General features: G+C 45.7%; 1 protein-coding gene across 9 annotated transcripts in view; it reads right to left on the bottom strand.

The window, feature by feature from the left end:
* Positions 1-21,083, bottom strand: part of ZFYVE16 (zinc finger FYVE-type containing 16) — a 602,399-nt gene that overhangs the window by 346,043 nt on the left and 235,273 nt on the right. For 5 of the 9 annotated variants that reach the window (XM_085632397.1, XM_085632392.1, XM_085632393.1 and 2 more), the window contains one exon: positions 592-737. In XM_085632397.1, coding sequence (XP_085488523.1) covers positions 592-737 — 146 coding nt within the window. The remainder of the gene's footprint in view (positions 1-591; positions 738-21,083) is intronic. The other 4 variants (XM_085632394.1, XM_085632398.1, XM_085632391.1 and 1 more) reach the window with 1 other exon arrangement.

Raw genomic sequence — 21,083 nt, 5'->3', positions numbered from 1 at the left:
GAGCACCACTCCGGAACACTGCTCTTCACGAAGCAGGTACGTCGGTGTAAACACAATATCCGACAGCCTTGTACCTCCCGGTTCCTCCCTTTATAGGGCGTGTTTTCCTTGAGTTATGTAACAGCTCTCCTGTTTACATAAGGGCGTGTTTCCCTTGAGTTATGTAACAGCTCTCCTGTTTACACAAGGGCGTGTTTCCCTTGAGTTATGTAACAGCTCTCCTGTTTACATAAGGGCGTGTTTCCCTTGAGTTATGTAACAGCTCTCCTGTTTACATAAGGGCGTGTTTCCCTTGTATGACAGGAATTCTTGACACACAGTAAAGAACAGCACATAAAGAAGAAAAATGTGACAAAGATACAAAAGGAAGAATGCTTGCAGAATATTGAAAACATGCAACAAGAAAAGAGAATCGAAGTTAGATGATTCGACAAACTCTACATTTCACAAAAACAGCTGCACACAATGCAACAACATAGACAAATATATTTATTCAATATAAGAGTGAAAGACCTTTAAGAAAAGTTATCATAATTCTGCTATGTGTGTGAATGACCTTAACTTAATATCTTTAATTGCAGATTCACTTACAATTAGTGAATCTGGTGGTATGGGACTCACTGGACTGTGATCTTGCGACGATCTTTTGCCTGTTGCTGCTAATTTTGTGGTGTCAGCAAGTTCTCCATTGGGTAGAACACCATCAGCAAACCACACTCTCTTGTGTTCTTTCGGACCTATTCAAGTGAGAAAGAAGCGGAAAATATTAATTTGATAGTTTGAGACATTTTGTTTCATCATCAAGAAAATCTAAACATACAAACATGATTCAAGTACAAGAAATAAATAAATAATCAAGTTTTAAAATAAATCTTAAAAGCACAAAATTAAAAATCACTTCCTAAGATAAAAACAAACCAATAAAAACATATGAGAAGCACATGGTTCCAAAAAATAACGCCTCTCTACATCCAATTGCCCCGTCTATGTACAGAAATGCCAACCACCACCCTCAGGCAGTTAAAGTCAGCTAAAGACATTTGAGCATAATTTCACAGAATGGCTCAAATTTTGCATCTGATTAACCAAGCTGTGTGGAGAAACTTGGAAACAGCCACAATCCAAAATGTTTTACTTCTACATCCCTGAATGCTTTTCCTCTAGTGTGGACTGTGGAGGCTCAATATCCAGCACATTGGCACAATACATTTGGACCTGAGTTTTGCATAAAGTGGGCAGAAAAACAAAAGATGCTCCTCGCTTTCGCGTACATTTTTGCAATAGTAACAATATTCAGAGCCCTGGTTCATCTTTCTCCAACGAGCAGTAAAGACTGCTACAGGAAGCGACCCACACATAAATTGGAGGTACAGGGACCGAGCCCGAACAGGGCGGATGAAATCCAGGAATTCCTCAGCCTTGCACACTGATTTTAGGAGGAGGAAGGTCCCTTATGAAGCCGAGGAAAAGTAATCCCTGCATCTAGTGGCCTTCTTTTCCATCATCTTTTTAACTAGGGCAGCATGGATTAGGGCTCACTCCAGAATTTACCAAGGCCCAACTCACTCCAACGCTTCTTAAATGCCCCTAGCCTTTTGATTTCCCGCCCAGCTATTGGAAGAGATGACATCTTGCACACACTCTCTTAATAGATCCAATACAATAAGGGTCTCAGCGTCACCAAAGAGGAAATCTCATGTAAGTGGAAAATATCCATATCAGAAATACCGAGATGACCGGGAGGTAGAGTTTGATATGGGGGCGTGTTTGTTGCTTTGGTTCCCTCACACAGCAAAGACGAAAGTGACGAGCAAATTCATTGACTTGGGGCTCATGTTGGCTCAGAGAGAAATTACATGGCACTGGAAGTCCCGGGAGGGCCCGTCAGTCGGGCGGTGGATATCCGAGTTGTTAAAATGGTCTAGATGCGAGAGTGAGATTAGACGGCGGCAGGCGACTAAGGCGGATAATGAAAAGGGGTTAGAGTGGGTGAGGGCTTGGGAGATGATCGGGCAGGCTCTGCAGGATAGCCGGCTCGAGCGGGCGGAACGAGAGCGCGAGGAGAGCGGAGTTCCTTGAGGCGGGGGAAAATAGACCTAATCCCCGACGACTGGCACGAATTAGAGTTAGGGACCACTGGAGGGGCCTACATCAGCAGCAGTTGGGGGGTGGGGCGGGCGGCAGGGGAGTTCCTGAGGTAGGAGGGTAGTGTTATACCGAGTTGGACTTGGGGAGAGAATCTGATTGGACAGAAAGCAGAGGCTCTCATGGGGCATTAACCGGGCATCACTAGGAGGCGATAGTTGTGTTAATTGCTTAACTGTCTAAATATGCCGCCCGGCCCCCGGGATGTGGGCTAAATGGCTGTGTGCATTGCTCAACCGTTGGGTGTGATCGGAGATTGTACGTGGGTGCCGGGTGCCCCGATGGTTGTTTTGCTTAAAATGCTGCAATAAAAAAAACACGTTTCAAAAAAAAAATCCGAAATACCGAGATTTATTTGTCAAAATAGATTAAGTTATTATTTATAAAACCATTAGACCAAAAATACAATACGATAGAGGTGCATATAAATATAAACAAGTGTTCACACGTTTTTTTGTTGTTGTTTTTTTACAGCATTGCTATTTCAGCCACACCTTCCAGTAAGAATGCATTGCTTAAATTGATGATAACTTTTACGCATTTTGATGAATCGCCCCAAAGTTTTTTGCTTTTCCCGATCAGATTCTCATAGGAATATTTACTCCTGAACACAGTAATAAGTACATGAATAGATATATACTAAACGTGCCATGTAATCATAACCTCACTCAGAAAGTGTGCTTTTCTTTGTTTGGTCCATTCAGTCATATTGTGTGTTTATTTTTTATATCAGCATCTGAAAAACAGGCAGGACAACAAAGAGTTACATTTTAGAGGTATCATGGTCCTGTAAGCCTGTGGAATAGAAACTTGGGAGTTGGGTCAATCACATTTAGGGGCCGATTCCGATGTTGGTGGGGCCGACAAGGTCGTGCTTTCAGTGTCAGTCCGACTGACATCTATAACCGCGGTCAGACCGCCACATTAGGATAAGGTCGGTCGTACTACATTGTCCCAGGGATCGACCGATAGCTTCCAACGGGCTGAAGGAGGTCGTCGGGCAGTCAGTCCAACTGCACCCCCCACAATGGAGGCGGTGCCTTCTCAGGCACCACCATGGGGATTACGATCCACCTTTCTGCCAGCCATTTCACATCAGTTCTTATGACGTGAAAAGGCTGGCGGAAAGGCTTTTTTGGGTCATTTAGCAGGGCTCCTGTACCCCATGGCCCTCCGTTAAGGGCCCTGGGGGGCACCTGTGGTACCCCCCTAAACATTCCTGCACCGTGTGTGTGGCAGGCACTGCATGGTGCCTGCCACAGAGTGCAGGGATGTTTACAAACATGCCTTTTAGCATCGAGGCATGTGCTGTGGCCCTTTACCGGGCCACAGCACAAGCCTCAATGCAAAGAGGCATGTTTCAGACTGCATGCACGGTGGTCGGATCGTAATTTGGCGGGCCGGACAGCTGACTACCTGTCAGCCGGTCTCATGCCCGCAACAATGGCAGTCGGAAGCTTGGCTGACCGCAATTGTAATCAGCCGATTAGTCTTTTCAAGAATGTGATTGGCTGATTAATGGCTTCAATATTTTTGGGGGTATCATGAGATTTCTATTTGAACATCAGCATTGTTTTCATTGTTTTCATGCTAAGTGGACCAAACTAAACAAGTAAACTAAAAATACAAAAAGGGTAAAATTGTGTGAAATGTTCATATATGGACATCTTGATGATCTAATGGCAATTACAAAACTAGTTTATTACAAGGTTTACAATGTTTCCAGAGCGCAGAGGCAATATATGACCATCATACATGAATTTATAAGACATGAACTACATAGTGGCGACAGCCAATGTGTAGTTATAATGTGATGTTTCCATTGAAAATGCTTTTTTGATTTTCCTAGAACTGTTGACCCCTTGAACAATCTACTACGTGAAAGAAGCCATCCACAGGAAAACATTTTACTTCCACTGGACATTTTGCCAGACGATATAGCAAAATCCACTGAACAGATTAACACCAAACCTGTCATGAAAGTAGAACTTTAATCTGAAATGGTGCTTGTTTTTCAGCAGTTTTTGAGGTATTTGCATTTTAAAAAGTTGCCAAGTGTTATATAAACTTCAGCTAAAAAGTTTGTGCATTTCTGTTGTTTTAATCAATGAATCACAAATCATGCCAATCACCCCAGGGAGGACTAACAGATACCCAAAGGGTGGAAAACAAGTCCAGTGACGGCTCCTCCTCGATGGCGGAGGAGCGTAGTCCCACTGCCCGGGTCAGAGCCAGCAAATGTAAATAAACACAATGTTCTTACAACATTTGTATTTACATTTGCCAGCTCTTAGCCAGAGCTGTTGAGAGGGGCTGGGCCGAGGGAGGAGAGGAGTGCGACATGCACTCCACTCCATAATTTCGCATTTGTGTTTTGGCTGCCCATCTCAGGCCAACCAAAACACACATTTGCACTTAGGTTTTCTCCAGCCCAGCTGCATTGAGCCTCCACAGACTCCTTGGTCGGAGCAAGGCGTCATTTCTGCCTGCTCCAACCAATTCGGACAGGGAGTCTGTCCCAGGGGCTGTTGGGACCTGCAGGCAGGAAGAGGAGAAGTGGCAGAGGAGACACAACACTAGAGCGTCCGGCGACAAAAAGTACGTTTTCGTTCTTTTTCATATTCAATGCCCCGTGTGACCCCCACCCGCCTCACCATCCTTCAGTTATGGCGGCCGCCGCTGCACAAGTCCAACAAAATGAAAACACAAAGGTGGTTAGTGACAAGTCAGACAAGATTTGAGAGTCATGGGAGTGACCATTTTAGGTGCCAGAATCCCAGAGAGGGTTGTAAATTAGGTAGGTCATAAAAAAATGAAAAAAACAACAATGAAATTCGCTGAAACATAAAAACCTAGCTAGAGTTCTGGCTCAAACATAACAAACCACTGAAATGTGTGTCTTATTGTTACCAATGCACATAAAACATACGTTAACTTGACCAACCACCATGCTCAAAGCACCAATTTGCAAACTGTTGAGAAACAAAAGAAGAAAAAAAAAAAGGAGCTTGGTGGTTGGAGAAGTTATGGCACATGCTGTGCACTTTGGTAAACATAACTTATAAATTTGCACAGTTCGTTGAGTTTGAGTGGTAACCATCACTTGTGAGTTTTATTGATTTTTTTTTTTTTAGTTCGAGCAAGAACCATTACTCAGTTTTTAACTCAGTGACTACTATTGTTGAGGGAGGGGCGGAGCCATGGGTCACGAGAGACAAAGACTTGAGTGGGTTATGTTGCTCCTTCCCTCTCTCAATACCAGTAATAAATACAACTTTATACTCTGCATATATGTATATATGGCTTATGTCATGGCATTGTTTTGAAGAATATCTGTTTTAACAAGTAGGTATTTAAACAAAACAAAGATCCAAGGGGTTACAAATACCATAAGGCATTACAAGGTAAATTTCCATTCTTCACCTTCTGAATGTTAGGAGAGTTGCTTCCCTGAGTTAATATTAATTGCTACATGCAGTCTGTAAGGGAGTGATCAGTGTTTTTCAAATAATAAGTTTGTTTTACTTTGGCAATAAACTCAAATTTTAAATTTGCAATAAAATGTGTGACTGTACAGTTATTAGTACAGCAAGTGTGTAGTTGTGGTTGAGTGTCACAATCCTCTTGGGAGCCATATGGGAGTAGGTAAACCTGATGCTAGTCCACCACCCTCCAAGTAAAATCAGTAAGCAGAGCAATAGGATTCTTCAACCTACTTTATTAAGAGGGTAAAATAGGGATTGGAAATGAGAGAGTAAAACAGTGGAGTGGATGTCACATCTCTCAGGTGTTTTAGATGATTTGGGCTCACATTTTCTCTCTGGGAGACCTTTAACGAAATCGCACACGTACACCAAGTCTAACGCTCCATAATGGAAACCTGATAACCCCATGAATTTCCCAGTTACCATCCTCAAGCTCGGATGCACTAGGAGATGCAGAGAAGTGGTAGTTGTGACTAAAATTATACAGCAAATGAAAGTCAACGGAGACTAGATATTTGGAGGCATATGAAGGAAGAAATAAAGAGAAATGAAAAGAACAAAATAAGCATGCAAGGTAAAACCATAAATTGTTATCAAACTAAGCAAGCAGGAATCGCACATTTAAGCAGTTGCGAAGCAACTTGCTATTGCCAATGAGATGCTGAAATTAACCCAGACGTGATTCTCCTGAAATTATTTTGGCTGATCTTTTTCGGACATGAAAGACCTGGCTGCTCTGTCGGCGCAAATTTCTCTTAAATCAATTTCCAGAATCTATATGCTATGCCCTTCTCCCAGATCTTTTGCTTTCGGATAAGTGAACGTTGCCTTGTTTGTCCCAGAGTCATGACAGTATCCACCCTTCCTATGCTAAAATTCCCCCAAAAATTTGGTGTTGCTGGTTTACTGGGGAATTTTAAGTGCAACTCTTTAATAGGCTGGGGGCAAGTACAAAAGAGGTGTATCTATACTAGGCGCCATTACCCTCAAAGGCTTTTAAATATTGTGGAAGGCCCTTGATGCGGGATTATAACATCACGTCTACTTCAAATTGCTGTTGACCCTAGGCAGAAATGATGGGAGGTGGTTTGGTTCTTTGATTACTCTGAGCTTGATTTGAGTCTGAAAATATGGGGTGAATGTGGCACCGGTCTGGTAACAGGGGTTGAGAACCAGGTCTATAAATGAGGCCATACTAAAAAAGTGAGAAGAAGAGGGACCATATGGCTTGTCTGGGATTACCACACTTCATTCTCTTTAGAGAACTGAGGGTTTTTGTCAACAGTCCAGGATGTGCCCCTATATGGAGAGCACTTCAAGTAATGCCTCTCATGTGTGAATGTCTCTTTCATCACTAATAACCCATGATCATATATGGTGAAGTTTTGTTCAGGAGTGAACTGGGTATGAGAATATGGGTAAAGGTCTTGACAGTACTACAAAAGAAGAGGTGTCTGTCTCGCACATAAAGGTTGGTATCAGTCTGGATACCTCAAACTTAGGGCGGTCATGAATGTATATTTTAAAGTTTGGAAGGCTTCTTCTGGTTCCCTTCCCCACTTGAAAGTTTAATTTTTCTTCTGAGCTCTATAATGGGTTTGATGATCTGGGAGAACTCTTCTATAGAGTCTACAAAAATAGGCAAAGCCCAAGAACATTTGTATTTGTTTCACTGTCTAAGGAGGGACTCATTCTTCCACAGAGTTAACCTTGTTTGGGTCCATTTGAATAAATTAATCTGAAATTAAAAATCCCAGAAAAGACTTGTCTCAACACAAGATTTGTCTCAAAGATACAAATTCCAACCTATGCATATAGGGAGTGTTTGTCCAATCATCTTTTGAAGATGTCTTTGATGTTCTTCAAGATTTAAAGAGAATACTAATATATCACCATGGCAGATAATTACAGAGGTGTCTCAAATGACTACTAATATATAAGCAGGGAAATGTTGGAAGGCAGCCAGGGTATTACAAAGACCAAAAGGCATCATAAGGTATTAGTTACGTCCATATTTGGTTTAAAAGGCGAACTAAGAAATATTCTCTTCTTAAGTCAAATTTGGAGAAAATATTGGCACTCTTTTCTTGGGTGAGACAGAAATGAGAGGAGGCACTAACTATTACTGATGGTAACTTTGGGCCTGATTACGATAGCAGTGAACCCGCCACCGGCAGGCTGCCGGTGGAGGATTTACAGCCAACTTGCGGCCGTTCTCCCCCTGCCAAATTACGATTGCAAAAAGAACAATTGATGGTCAGAATGCAGAACAATGTCATACATTCACCCCAGTACAGAGATCTGGGCCTAAATCCATCATTTTTCTTTGCTCACCATGCCTTTCCAGTTTGGGCCCAGCCATCTGCAAATCAGCCTTGACCCTGCGCCCAATGGGAACAGTACAGTCCGAACTGCCAGGCCAGGTCCTCCCTGGACTGTAAACAAGCATGCTAGGACCGGTTTCGGGCTTTCAGCCCTCATCAGCCAGGTTAGCTTGACACCAGTGGCATGGAGAGCACAGAACCCACGTCTGGGCATACCCGTACCACCCGGGGTGACAAATGCAAAAAGAACAATTGATGGTCAGAATTACGATGGCAGGCGGTTTGCTGGCGGACAGGAAGACCCTCCGCCACGGGTCTGACACAGGCAATCGTTCCGATTGCCTGGCAGACTCGGAAAGCATACCTAGAATGGTGACGGTGCCTAGCAGGCACTGTCCGCCATATTAGGATGCTTCATCCCCGCCAGCAGGGGATGGTAGTTCAACCGCCATTCAAAGGCTGGCAGGGATTGCATTTGGGGGCCCGTTACAGCCCCCCATGTGTTGGGGGGAGGTGGGTGTGCACTGGGGGGGTACATATGGTACCCCCATTTCCCTGCACCAAATGGCAGGCACCCACATGGTACCTGGCACGTAGTGCAGAGAAATGCCAACAGTGCATTTTGGACATTGCAGCGGGTACTGCAGCCAGCAGCACCTGCCGCACTGTTAAAGATACACGATGCAACAGCGACGGGGGCTGTCACATCGTAATCTCATGTGTGGGGCCGCCGCATTACAGGCGACTGGTCCCAAGCCCCGCGACGATGACGAAAGTCTGACTGTCATCGTAACGACCCCCTTTGTTCCATTACCAGGAACCTATCCAGAGTGAATATTCACGATATGGTTTCAGGTTAAAAAATACATTAAAAAAAGATTAAGACCCCGGAACGAATAGTTTCTTACCTGTCGGTGTAGTTTTGCAGCTTGAAGATCTTTCTGGATTCACTATGCTGTGCATTATTCCGCGATCTTGTGGTTGGGTCCGGATTCGTAGTCTTTTCTTTGTTTTTTTTTTTTTTTTTTTTTTGTAGCCCAGGTGGGCGACGACGACCCACCATTTGGTGCACCTTCCGTGACGTCGTCGTGCTTCCTGCGGAAGTCCCACCTTTGGGGCGCCATCTTCGGGTTCTTTTTTCCCCCCTTTTTTTTTTTTTTAACCCTAGGCAATTGATTAATCCTCCATGTCCATTTTTCTGTACGTTTTCATTCCTTCTGATCTTTTCCATTTTACCCCCTCTTCCTCCAGCCTCATCTTCCTGGCGGAGGTGGGTGGGTTCGCTAGTGAATCCAGAAAGATCTTCAAGCTGCAAAACTACACCGACAGGTAAGAAACTATTCGTTTTGCAGCGTGAATCTTTCTGGATTCACTATGCTGTGCATAGACTTTATAGCGGTTTTCCTAATTTTGTGGCGGCTGGGTGGTAGATGAGCGTTGGTCGTTGAAAATGTGTTGAAGCACCCTCTGTCCAACCTGTGCTTCCTTGTTCATCTGAATGTCCACGCAGTAGTGTTTCGTGAACGTGTGCACAGATGCCCAAGTTGCCGCTAGACATATGTCCTGAATGGGCTTGTTCGCCAGGAAGGCAACGGTGGCCCCCTTCTTCCTTGTGGAGTGAGCCTGAGGTCCCTCTGCTAGCTCCTGTCCAGCCTGTTTGTGGCAGAATTGAATAGTGAGGGCAATCCATCTAGCGATGGTGCCCTTAGTCACTGGTCTCCCCATGAAGCTAGTAGCAAAGGACACAAACAGCTGCTTCGATTTCCTGAGTTCCTTCGTTCTCTCAATGTAGTGCATCACCGCTCTTCTAGCGTCGAGGGTGTGCAGAGCCCTTTCTGCGTTTGAAGTCGGGTTTTGGAAGAAACTCGGTATCTGGATACTCTGGTTCATGTGGAACGCCGACACCACCTTGGGCATGAAGTGTGGGTCTGTTCTCAGGACTACCTGTCCTTGTGAATCTGAATGTAGGGTTCCTGTAGCGTTAGCGCTTGAAGCTCGCTCACCCTGCGTAGTGAGGTTATGGCTACCAGAAAGGCCGTTTTCATCGTCAACATTTGCAGTGTGGCCTTGTGAATGGGTTCAAACGGTGCCTTCATGAGCTCCGTCAGTACCACGTTGAGATTCCATGCTGGCGGCGGCAACCGTTTAGGAGGGGCAATTCTTTTGGCTCCTTCCATGAATCTCCTCACAACCTGCTAAGTGAAGAAACTTCTACCCTGCTCACCTCTGGTGTAGGCTACGATCGCCGCTATGTGTACCCATAGGGAGCTCGAGCAGAGGTTACTCTTCAGAAGGTGTGTGAGGTACCTCAGTACTGTTGAGTCTCTAGTCATTCTGTTTTGCAGGCCCTTCTTCCTGCACCACACAGTAAATCTCTGCCATTTGGCGCTGTAGCATTTTCGAGTAGTTGGTTTCCTTGCCTCCCGCAGCACCCGCATAGTGCTAGGAGGCAATTTAAGGTGAGCGAACTCTAGGTCTTCAGGAGCCATGCCGCCAGGTTGAGGCTCTCTGGCTCCGGATGCAGTACCTCTCCGTTTTGCATGGAGAGCAGGTCCCTTCTTCTCTCGAACCTGTGGGGATTGCCCTGTGCCATTTCTTGAATTTGTGAGAACCATGTCTGCCTTGCCCACTGCGGAGCCACTAGGATCATAGTCATGTTGCTGGTTCTGCACTTGTCGAGCACTCTGTGCAACAGGAGTATCGGTGGAAAGGCGTAGGCAAATGTCCTCGACCAGCTTATCCATAGGGCATTTCCTTGGGATTGCTGATCTGGTTGCCTGGACGCGAAGCTTTGGCATTTTGCATTTTGGCGTGTTGCAAATAGGTCTATTGTGGGAGTTCCCCATTTCTGGAAAAGCTTCTCCGTTTCCTGGCCATTGAGCTCCCACTCGTGTGATGGCGAGGTCTGCCTGCTTAGCCATTCTGCCTCCACATTGTCCTTCCCTGGAAGGTGAATTGCCAGTAGATCTATCCTGAGAGGTATGGCCCATCTCCAAATCTCCTGTGCCAGAGAGGAGAGAGGGAACGACTGTGTCCCCCCATGCTTGTTGATGTAGAACATTGCCGTGGTGTTGTCTGTTTGGACCAACACCCTCTGGTTGTACAGGTGCCTCTGGAATGCCTTCAGGGCTAGCAGGATGGTTTTCAATTCGAGGTAATTGATATGGCGTACCGCATCTGCTGGAGCCCACAGACCCCTCACTCTGAGGTTGTCCATGTGCGCTCCCCATCCCTTTTGCGATGCGTCCGTGGTAATGGTCATTGTTGGGTTTGGTGGTGTCAGGCTTCTCCCTGCGGTCATGTTGTCTCTGTTCCACCAAGTCATCTCCTCCTGCACTGCGTGCGTGACAACCACTAGATCTTCCCAACTGCCGCTTGCTTGTGACCATTGCTGCTGTAGCCATTCTTGGAATGGTCTCATGTGCAGGCGTACATTCGGCACCAGCTGGATACATGACGCCATCATCCCTATCATCTTGCTCACTGACCTCACTGTCAGAGCTCGCCCCTTCTGGTAGAGACGCGTCTCCTTCAGTAGGGCCTCTGTTCTCCTGTCGCTGGGCACCACTGTGCTGTCCAGCGTGTTGATTTTTGCTCCCAGGAAAATCTTCACCTGCTCCGGTTCCATCGATGACTTCCCCCAGTGTATCGAGAACCCCAGGTTCGTCAGAGTGTCTGTCACGCGTGTTGCGTGTCTCTCGCACTTCTCGCGTGTGTTTGCCTTGACCAGCCAGTCGTCCAGGTAGGGGTATACATGGATCCCCTGCCTTCGTAGGTGGGCCGCGACCGCCGACAGGCATTTTGTAAAAACCCTTGGCGCCGATTTTAGCCCGAAGGCCAGGGTTGTGAACTGGTAGTGTTCCTGGTCGATGTTGAACCTTAGAAGGCCCTTGTGCCTTCTGTTTATTGGAATGTGTAGGTAGGCATCCTTGAGGTCCACGGTGACCATGAAGTCCCCGTCTCTTATTTGGGGAAGCACCTCCTGCAGCGAAGTCATTTTGAACTTCTGCGTTCTGATGAACTTGTTTAGGTATCTCAGGTTCAGGATGGGTCTGACGTTTCCGTCTACTTTCGGGACCACGAAATAGTTTGAGTAGACCCCCTTGTTGCGTTCTCTGAACGGCACTGTCTCTATGGCTCTTTTTTCTAGTAGTTTCAGGGTTTCTTCTCTGAGTAGGGCCAGTTCTTGAGCCGATCTCTGTCTTCCCCTTGGTCTTCTGTTTGGAGGTCTTCTCTCCAAATCCACGCAGTATCCGTATTGCAGGACGTTCAGTATCCACTTGTCTGTGGTTATACGCCGCCACTCCTGAAGGTAGAACCTCAGCCTTCCGCCTACTGGTGTTGGATGCTCGTAGGCTTTTGATTCTTCTCTCCCCCTTGATGTTACTGTATTGCGCCTCACCCTTGGGGGCATGTCGAGGGTAGGCGTCCTCCTGCGTGCTGAGTCACTTTGATGAGGGTTGGTCACTCCCTCTCCTCCTCTGGCCACGTCCGTTCCCTCTCCCGCGAAAGGACTGGCCCCGAGGCTGGTACTGCCAGTTTTGCTTCTGTTGACCTTGTTGTCCGTGACTATCACCCTGCTGACCCTGCTGGAACGCCTGGTGCGACGCTCCCTGCTGGCTTCCTCCCCGACCGTAGGGTCTCCTAGAGGGATTGCCTCTCCTCATCCCCCTTAGCTGTAGGGCCCCCATGGACCTCGCCGTTTCGTTTTCTTTTTTCAGCTGGGTGAGCTTCTCGTCTACTGTTGCTCCGAACAGTGTCTCTCCATTGAAGGGGGTGCTAAGGATGTTGTTCTGCACCTCCGGTTTGAATCCCGAGATTCTTAGCCATGCATGTCTTCTCTCGGTGACCCCTATGGCCATTAGTCTTGCCGAAGTCTCTGCCCCGTCCAGCGCCGTCTTTATGCAAGAGTTGGTGATGTTTTTTCCTTCTTCCACCAGGTGGGAGGCTCTTTGGCGGTATTCTTCGGGGAGGTGTTTTACTAGCTCCCCCATCTCGTCCCAGTGCTGGTACTGGTGCCTATTGAGAAGTGCAAAAAAAAAAAAAAAAAAAGAAAAGACTACGAATCCGGACCCAACCACAAGATCGCGGAATAATGCACAGCATAGTGAATCCAGAAAGATTCACGCTGCAAAATGGTTGTGAATCCTTTGGTCAAGTGTTTCTATAATATACTTATGACACAATTCTTCCTTATGGGTCAGTGAGTATTTCCTGCAATGTGGAATAGATGCTCTTAGCTGAAGATTTATAGCACAACCGTATGCTCAATGAACTGGAAAGGCATTTGCTACTTTTATGATAAATACATCTGCATAGTCAAGGTAAGTGAACGGAATCAATACTTCGGCAACCTGTTTTTGAACAGCAAAACAAGTCAAAGGTTATTTCAACAGAGCTGTGGATCTTCACCAACACTGCTGTTTACAAGGATGAGAACTCCTCACAATGTATTCATCTTGCAAACTTATTTAAGGGGTATAGGGCCATGACCAAGGATTACCAAGCACAACGGGAAACATTCATGAAGAGATAACATCCAAAGATTTGGACTCAACATGGCCACTTTCCATAGCAGCGATGTTTCTGTCACCCACTGAATTTCTCCAGAATTCAGAGTACAATCTATCCCAAAAACTGCCTCAGGTAGATCTTTTGTATGATGGGAATCTGTTGTTTGTCACAGAATTCCTTTTCAATAAAATTGCCAGAGGTTCCACAATCAGTAAATAATGTCATCAAAGCAAGACCATCTGACGTGAAATGGCTGTGTTTCAGATGAAAACGTGAGAGGCTTGTCTTATGTTTGTTCTTTATAGACAAGACTGTCGGTTTCCCTGAAGGAAGGGGCAGTATTTACAAAAGGTCAATAAGGGTAAAATGTCTTTCTTTCTGCATTCTCCTTCTGCACAAAAGGGACCTTGTGGAGTTCCAATTTGCATAGGTTCTGCACACTATATTTCCACTTAGGGTGCTTATGTGTCTAGGCGTAATCCATCTTCACAAAATCTTCTTTTCTACTACTCAAGCCGGCTGCAAGGCTTAAACCCAGAGGGTTAGGTTAATCAAGGTTTCATACTTGGTAAGGCAAGTAGTTACTAAAGTCAACATGTCCTTCAGCTCATCTCTTAATCAATTATACACAGTCATGGTCGCAGCTTCATAAATCCAGATTGTCTCGGCTCTTAATTACTGAAAATGTATACTTAAGGAAACTGAATCTCTTTTGTTGTTGGAGATTCAAATTTTTCCAAATAAGCATTCTGCACAGTTTGCCAGCCATTAAATACTTTAAGAAATTGTTCCTCAAAGGCCAAAACAAAAAGAAAAGCAAAAGACTATTTCCATTAATTAGAGGTGCTGGCCACGTGAATGCCTAAATTGAATATGAAAGGATAAATGAAACTAGTCACTGAAAAATGCTTGGTGTCCGTTTAAGAAGTGGAATTTGCATTGAGCCATGAAAGCTTTGATGTATTGCTGATCTCCAGAATAAATTTCCGATTGAGATAACCCGTGGCTCCTTTGGGAAATCCAGTCCTGCTTATACCAAAGCCACCATTCTCCAGATGGGTCATGGAGTCCTCAGATGCTACGGAGGTACTAGGAATGGAGGGATTCAAGTTTTCCTGATTTTTACTAAGCTCCATAATCTATGTTAGCAGAAATGTATGTGTTTGTCAAGCAACTTCCAAACCTTTCTGAATATGGGTGAGAGATTGTGACATGATGCGGAGAGGATTAGCCTCGGAATCCATTGGACCTCACAAACCGTCATGGCACTGTTGGGACTCATGTGGAAGAAGGTAATTCTGATGCTAGTCGATCACTCTACAAAGCAAGAACAGTAAGCAGAGGAATAGGATCTCCAACCTACTGTTTATAAGAGGGGATTGGGAACAATACGAAAAAAAAAAACACTGTAATGGATGATTCATCTCGCAGGTGTTTTGAATAACACAGGTTGACACTCTCTGAGAGGTCTTTAAAGGAATCATGCACACCACTTTTACAGTGAATCTGACTGATGCTCTGTAAGGGAAAGCCAATACCGAACACAGGAAGTACCCAGTTACCTTTCCCGACCTCAGGCGCACCAAAAGAGTAGATCTTCAGAGGAATTCAAAAAGGATAAATAAAGGGAAACGCAGGAAACAAATGTAGAACAAAACAAAGGTGCAGTGAAATGTCGTAAACTGTGATCTAATTAAGCAAGCGAGAACCAGACAACTAAGCAGTAGCAAGGAAACTTGCTACTGACATCCAGCTGCTTAAGTTACCCAGGATGTGATTCTACGGCAATATGATTGGCTGACTTTTGATGACTGAGCTGGAAGACCCGGGCTCCTATCCCATTCCCTGTTTCCTATGAACTGGTCTCCACTCTCTCTAGGCTTGTAGCATTCTCATTAAGCTCTTTTCCCCAAATCGCCTTCGGGTAAGTGAATGTCACCTGCTTTGTCCCCAGATCATGACATTGATATGCGCTTTATGCTGGAGAGGCATTTGTTTTTTGCATAAACCTTTTGATCCCATAGACTAATTTGCATAGAACTACAAAATCTATTAACAATTTCAGCATGCCAAGTTTTGTAATGATCCCTCAACAGGAAAGAAAGTTAATGGGGGTGAAGTGTGAAAAGGCAAGTGGTTTAGAGGTTTCCCATTGTAACTTAGGAACAAAGGAACTTCTTCAGGAATCTACAACCTAAACAGCTAAACAGATTTAAATCAAACGAATTTTTTTTCTTGTCATTTTGAAACTCACACTTCTGCTTCGTCTTAGAAGATTTGATATGGGGGAAAAAGAGTCAGGAGGGGCCAAAGGCGATTGACCACAGGGAAGTGCTCTTGGGTATCCAGACACGTAGAAAAACAAAGCACTCCAAAAAAAAAAAAAAGTGTTTTTAACCATGCATGGCATGGGACTGATGGTAGGGTCTGGCAACACTGACCAACCCCCCCTTTGCAGGCAGCTAAACTCCCACCATGCACACATGAGGTTGAACGTGGGCCCTCGTCCAACCCCAGACTGTGCATGGTTTGTGTGCCAAGGTGGGTTGGGCGCAGGATCTGGTACCCAAACTCTCGCAGGCGCACAGGACTGCCATTTTAAGTAAGGCAGAGCTACTAACTTTGCCAAAGGGTCAGAATACCAAAATAAGCAGGGCTACTGGCTTTATGAAGGGGTCAGAATATCAATATATATAAAGCATATGTATTGTCTATGATAGAAAATAGCCAATAATTAAATGTATCTTAATTCATATAGTTAAATGTTTAATAACAGTGATTGTTGCTAAAACAATTGCAATAAATCTGTTTTTGAAAAAAATAATCTACATGTCTTTAAGTCTTTCTTAAACAGTTTTCAGGGTACAAAATGCAGCCATAGAACCAACATCACAAGGGGGCTCCGCACTCCAGTTGAACAGCATAAACATCAGATAGAAGTACTTTAATAAAAAATATGGCAAGTTCTCCTCGGGTCATGGATTTAATGACCCAGGAGACCTTTTTTTTTTAAGTTGCTGAGGGGGCAGGACTGGGGGGTTACTGCACTCCATGGAGCCCCCGCAGAACATTTAAAAAAAAGGATTTGTGTTGCCCCTCCCTATCCAAGGGCACCACCAGGCTCAAACATATAGACAAAACAGCCCTTACAGGTCATTATGGAGTGCTCCTTCACAGAGCAGTGAATAATGAATGAGCAGCACCTGTTATTGAGAACATCAGGTGTAGGTATACTTCCCTTTGTAGCAAGATATCTTTCTTTCCCCCTGCTTTACCCAAGGATGGCTTGATACTCATTTTTCCTTTGCCTTAGCAGGAGGGCTTCAATTTTTTCAAACCCCAGCCTTTCCCTAAGATGGGGGTGATCTGTAGCCTCTCCTCTGCTTTGCCATTATGTGGAGGGTATACGCATCCCTTGCCATGGACAAGTGTGGTGGAATTATATTTCTTAGGCCATCTTGGTCATGGGCATAGTCTTTTCACATCTAAGCCCAGGAGTGGCTGGGGGTATATTTCTAGCCTCTAGCTCACCCAGGAGCAGAGGTAGTTTTTTCTAGACGCTTATTTTATACAAGGGTCAGGGTGGTGTGTACCCTACATATACGCCCTTGGCCAAGAGAGGGTAGGAGTATATTCCTCACTTCAGCCTCTCCAAATGGTGGAAAATGTGGGATTTCTTACACAATGCGCTGCCCAAGTGCAGAGTCGGAGCATGGTTACTACTACCCTTGCCAAAGAGGGAGAGATTTGAGGTATTTTCTAACCCACTCTAATCCTTCTCCTTTCTTCTACGCTTCTCCTCCTTGTCAAAGAGCAGTGGGTTTAAAAAGAAAAGATTCATTTTGGGTGGAGATTTGGAAAGAGAGAAAGTGGATAGATCCACTGCTGTTGACAGGATGAGGTGGTCATGGATTTCCCCCACTCACACTTAGTTGTACAAGGCTAGGAGAGAGTGAGGCATGTATTCATTTCCCAGCACTGGAAAAGGAACAGGGTGTATTGAGTTCCTATCACCCTAGAGTAAGGTAAAGAGTAAAGTAAAAGGCATCACAAATGAAGGCATTTGGATGGGGGTGGCACAGTAGTAACCCTGGACCAAGGTAGGAATGCAGGTTAGATCCTGTTGGTGATCTCCACCATGTTTATTATGATGGGCCACAGGCTGATGGTACAACACTTTGCAGAGGGGTTGTTTAAAGATGGTGTCAATCTTCCAGGAGAGGTGCTTCCTTACTTTATATTCCCTCCCATTTAAATCTGTGAAAATGTCTGTTTAGGGATTCCACATGGCTAATTTATCTGCAATATTATTTTCAAGATTCACACAGGCTTTTATGAAAACTGATCACATCAGTTGGATGTAGGGCATTGTTTAATGCAGATGACACTCATCTCATCAAGATAGATGAGCAGGCTTTGAAGTTGAGAGACTGCCTTGAAGCTTTCTAACAATTGATGAGGCAAAATGTCATGGAGGTAAAACACTGAGGGCAGGTGGACAAAGTAACAGTTCATGACTGACAAAGAAGGGTGTGGGTAAAAAAGAAATGTGCTATCACACGGCCAGTGGTGTCTGCATCATACCCCTAATTTTTGCTGTAATAGTGTGAGAAAGTGCCCTCTTTCTTGCATGGTATGCCCCCACTTTTTGCGGAATTGCTGATGTTCTTTGACTGAGTGTGCCCTGGACTCCTGCTAATCAGGTACCCAGGGCCTATGTTGCTTCCCTAAAACTGCATTGAAGCCTAAACCCAATTGGCATCTCTGGCCACATGTCAGCTCCTGGTAAATGGTACCACAGGTACCCAGGGCACTGAGACCAGAGAAGGCCTCTAAGGGCTGCAGCACTTATTTTGCCACCCTTAGAGGCCCTGTACCCTGACATTCACACACTGCCTTTGCAGGATGTGTGTCTTGGTGCAGAACAAAGTGAAGAGTCAACATGGCACACATCCCTGTGTGCCATGCCCACAAACCACTGCCCTGGCATACATCAGTCACCTCTCTAGCTGGGTGCCCTATGCCAGTGGTGAGGATACAGGTGCATGAGCCCTGTACCCCTACAGTGCCCAAGTCCATTCCTGGGCACTGTAAGTGCAGTGCTGCCATTAAGAGTATACAGTGTTGGGAGTTTGTCTTTACAAACTCCACAGCACCATAATGGCTACACTGAAGACTGGGAAGTTTGGTATCAAACTTCTGAGCACATTAAGCCCACACTGATGCCAGTGTGGGATTTAATGTAAAATGCACAACAGAGGGCATCTTAGAGATGCCCCCTGAAACTCGACCAACTCCTAGTGACCTGACTGAGTGGCGGCTTAGGCTGCCACCACCAGACATGTTTCTGGACCCCTGGGCGAGAGATTGCTGCTCTCGGGGACTTGAAACAATGTACATCCTGGGACGAGGTGCCAAGCCTCCTCCCCCAGGATGGGCAGGGTTCACGAAGGACAAGCTTCAAAGGCATGCCGCCTTTGTGAGCCTCTCCAGACCATTTGCTGCTTTCCGCAACTGGTCCCCACTGGTTCTACCCCCCACTTTGGGTGGGAGAACCAGCGGGAAAAACAAGTGAGGAAAAGAGGTGTGCCCACCTCTGCCAACTCCACCCCTCAGGTGGGGGAGGCGAAGTGAAGCACAACCTCGAGTCCCCGTCACCTTGAGGATGGGGGGACTCAGCCACCCAGGCACAGGCTCCTGCCCCCCTCCCATTGAGTGGTAGAATAGGGGGTGTACCCACCCCAGGGAAGGGACCCATTGGTCCCTACCCTTTACCTACCTGTAACGCCCCATAATTTAGTATTTAGGGGGCACCCTGAACCTTCCTTCCTCAGATCCAGCCTACCTACAAGAAGAAAAGAAGGACGAAGAGCCGTGCAGAGCTAACAAGAGGACGACGCCCACTGACTTGACCCTAGCCCTACAGGCCTGTCCCCCCTCGAACCTGCTCCTGCGAAATCCCGGAGTGTCCAGCAGCCAGCAACCTCACAAACCCCGGAGGACCTGCCTGCCTTCACTTCCCAGACTGTGTTTAAACTGCGGCTTCTGGTGCCAGCCAGAGACCGCAAATCCAGCCTACTCTGCACCCGCTGAACCCAGCCAGAGTGGAAAAACACCACGAGGAGGTCCCCCCCGGCGACCCTGACCCGAGATCCGGCGACCCCTGACCTGCCTGAAGCCTCCAGACGACGCCTGCAGTCTCAATCCAGGGGACCCCCCTACCGCGACCAAAGCGGGTAAGAAAATCCAACGTCACAAGGCACCCCTGCACCCGACGCCCCACGGCCTTGTGTGCCCAAACCAACGGTGCCTAACCAACCCACAACATCCCAACTGATGGCACCCAGAAGAACACTCTGCACCCGGCCGCCCTAGTGCCGCTGAGGGTGCAACAACAGTGCATCAATGACCCTGGGGGACCCCTGAGTCTAACCCCAGAACCTTAACTCACACAGTCAATTACTTACCTGTGAACCGTTAACCGGTTTTCCTTCCATAGGATAATATTGACACTTTTTCTCCAAAAAGTTTAAGTGTGGAGTTTTGAAACCTAAAAATATTCTTTAAAAATCGCACAAATAACCAAAACGTGTTTACTCACCTGTTTGCAGGAAATGTCACAGTGCTGAATCTAGGTATCCAGCACTGAGTTAGAAAAGTGACGTGAAAAGTAACTTACCTGCAATTTACTGTTGAAGCCCATTCATTTCAATGTACTGCTCGAAAAAGTTTCCAAGTGTGGACTTTTGAAAACTGAAAATATTCTTTAAAAATCATGCGAATAACCAAAACGTAATTACTTACCTGTTTCTAGGAAATGTCCCAGTGCTGAATCTAGGTATCCAGCACTGAGTTACAAAAGTAACATACCTGCAATTTAGTGAAAAAGCCTATTCATTCCAATGTACTGTATTTGCTAAGTGTTTCATACTACTGCTCCCCTGTAAATCAAACAAAGTACAATTTCTATTGCATTTTTAAACTGTCCTATATCCAGTAACGTATTACTGAAAAGTATTTAATGCTTACCTGTACCAGGCCTGCTTGGTACTAAAAATAAACAACAGTATTTTTTTATACAACAACAATTGGCCTAGAGTTCAGTTCTTGAGTGTGTGAATTAATTTGCTGACTGAGTGTGGACATGAAATGCTTAACACTGTCTTCGATAGTGCCTTACTGCTCGACCAAGCAACCACTATTAGAGAGTAAGGTTCTATCTAACTTTAACCTCTGCCTACCTCTGGGGACACTTGGACTCTATACACACTATACCTCATTTTGGTGTAGTATATATAGAACCAGTTTCTTACAGACGAGGTGGAGCAACACAGACAATGGAAGGAGGGATGAGGTACAACACAGACAAAGAAAGGTGGGAGGGAGAGAGAGAGAGAGAGGGCGCTTGGGGGCAAGTCAACGCAGACAACGTACAGAAGGAGGGAGGGATGTTGAGAGGCCACTACAGACTATGAACAGAAGGAAGGAGGTAAGACTGGTGGGGACAAGCCAACATGGAAACGCAGAAGAGTGAGAGTGGGTGGTCAGGTAGGGGCGAGTCAACATGGACAACAAATACAAGAAGGGATGAAGTGCAGGTGGGGGGCAAGCCAAT

This window comes from Triturus cristatus, chromosome 2_1 (assembly GCF_964204655.1).
Source record: "Triturus cristatus chromosome 2_1, aTriCri1.1, whole genome shotgun sequence".
Taxonomy (NCBI): Eukaryota; Metazoa; Chordata; class Amphibia; order Caudata; family Salamandridae; genus Triturus; species Triturus cristatus.
This window is presented reverse-complemented; position numbering and strand designations above follow the sequence as displayed.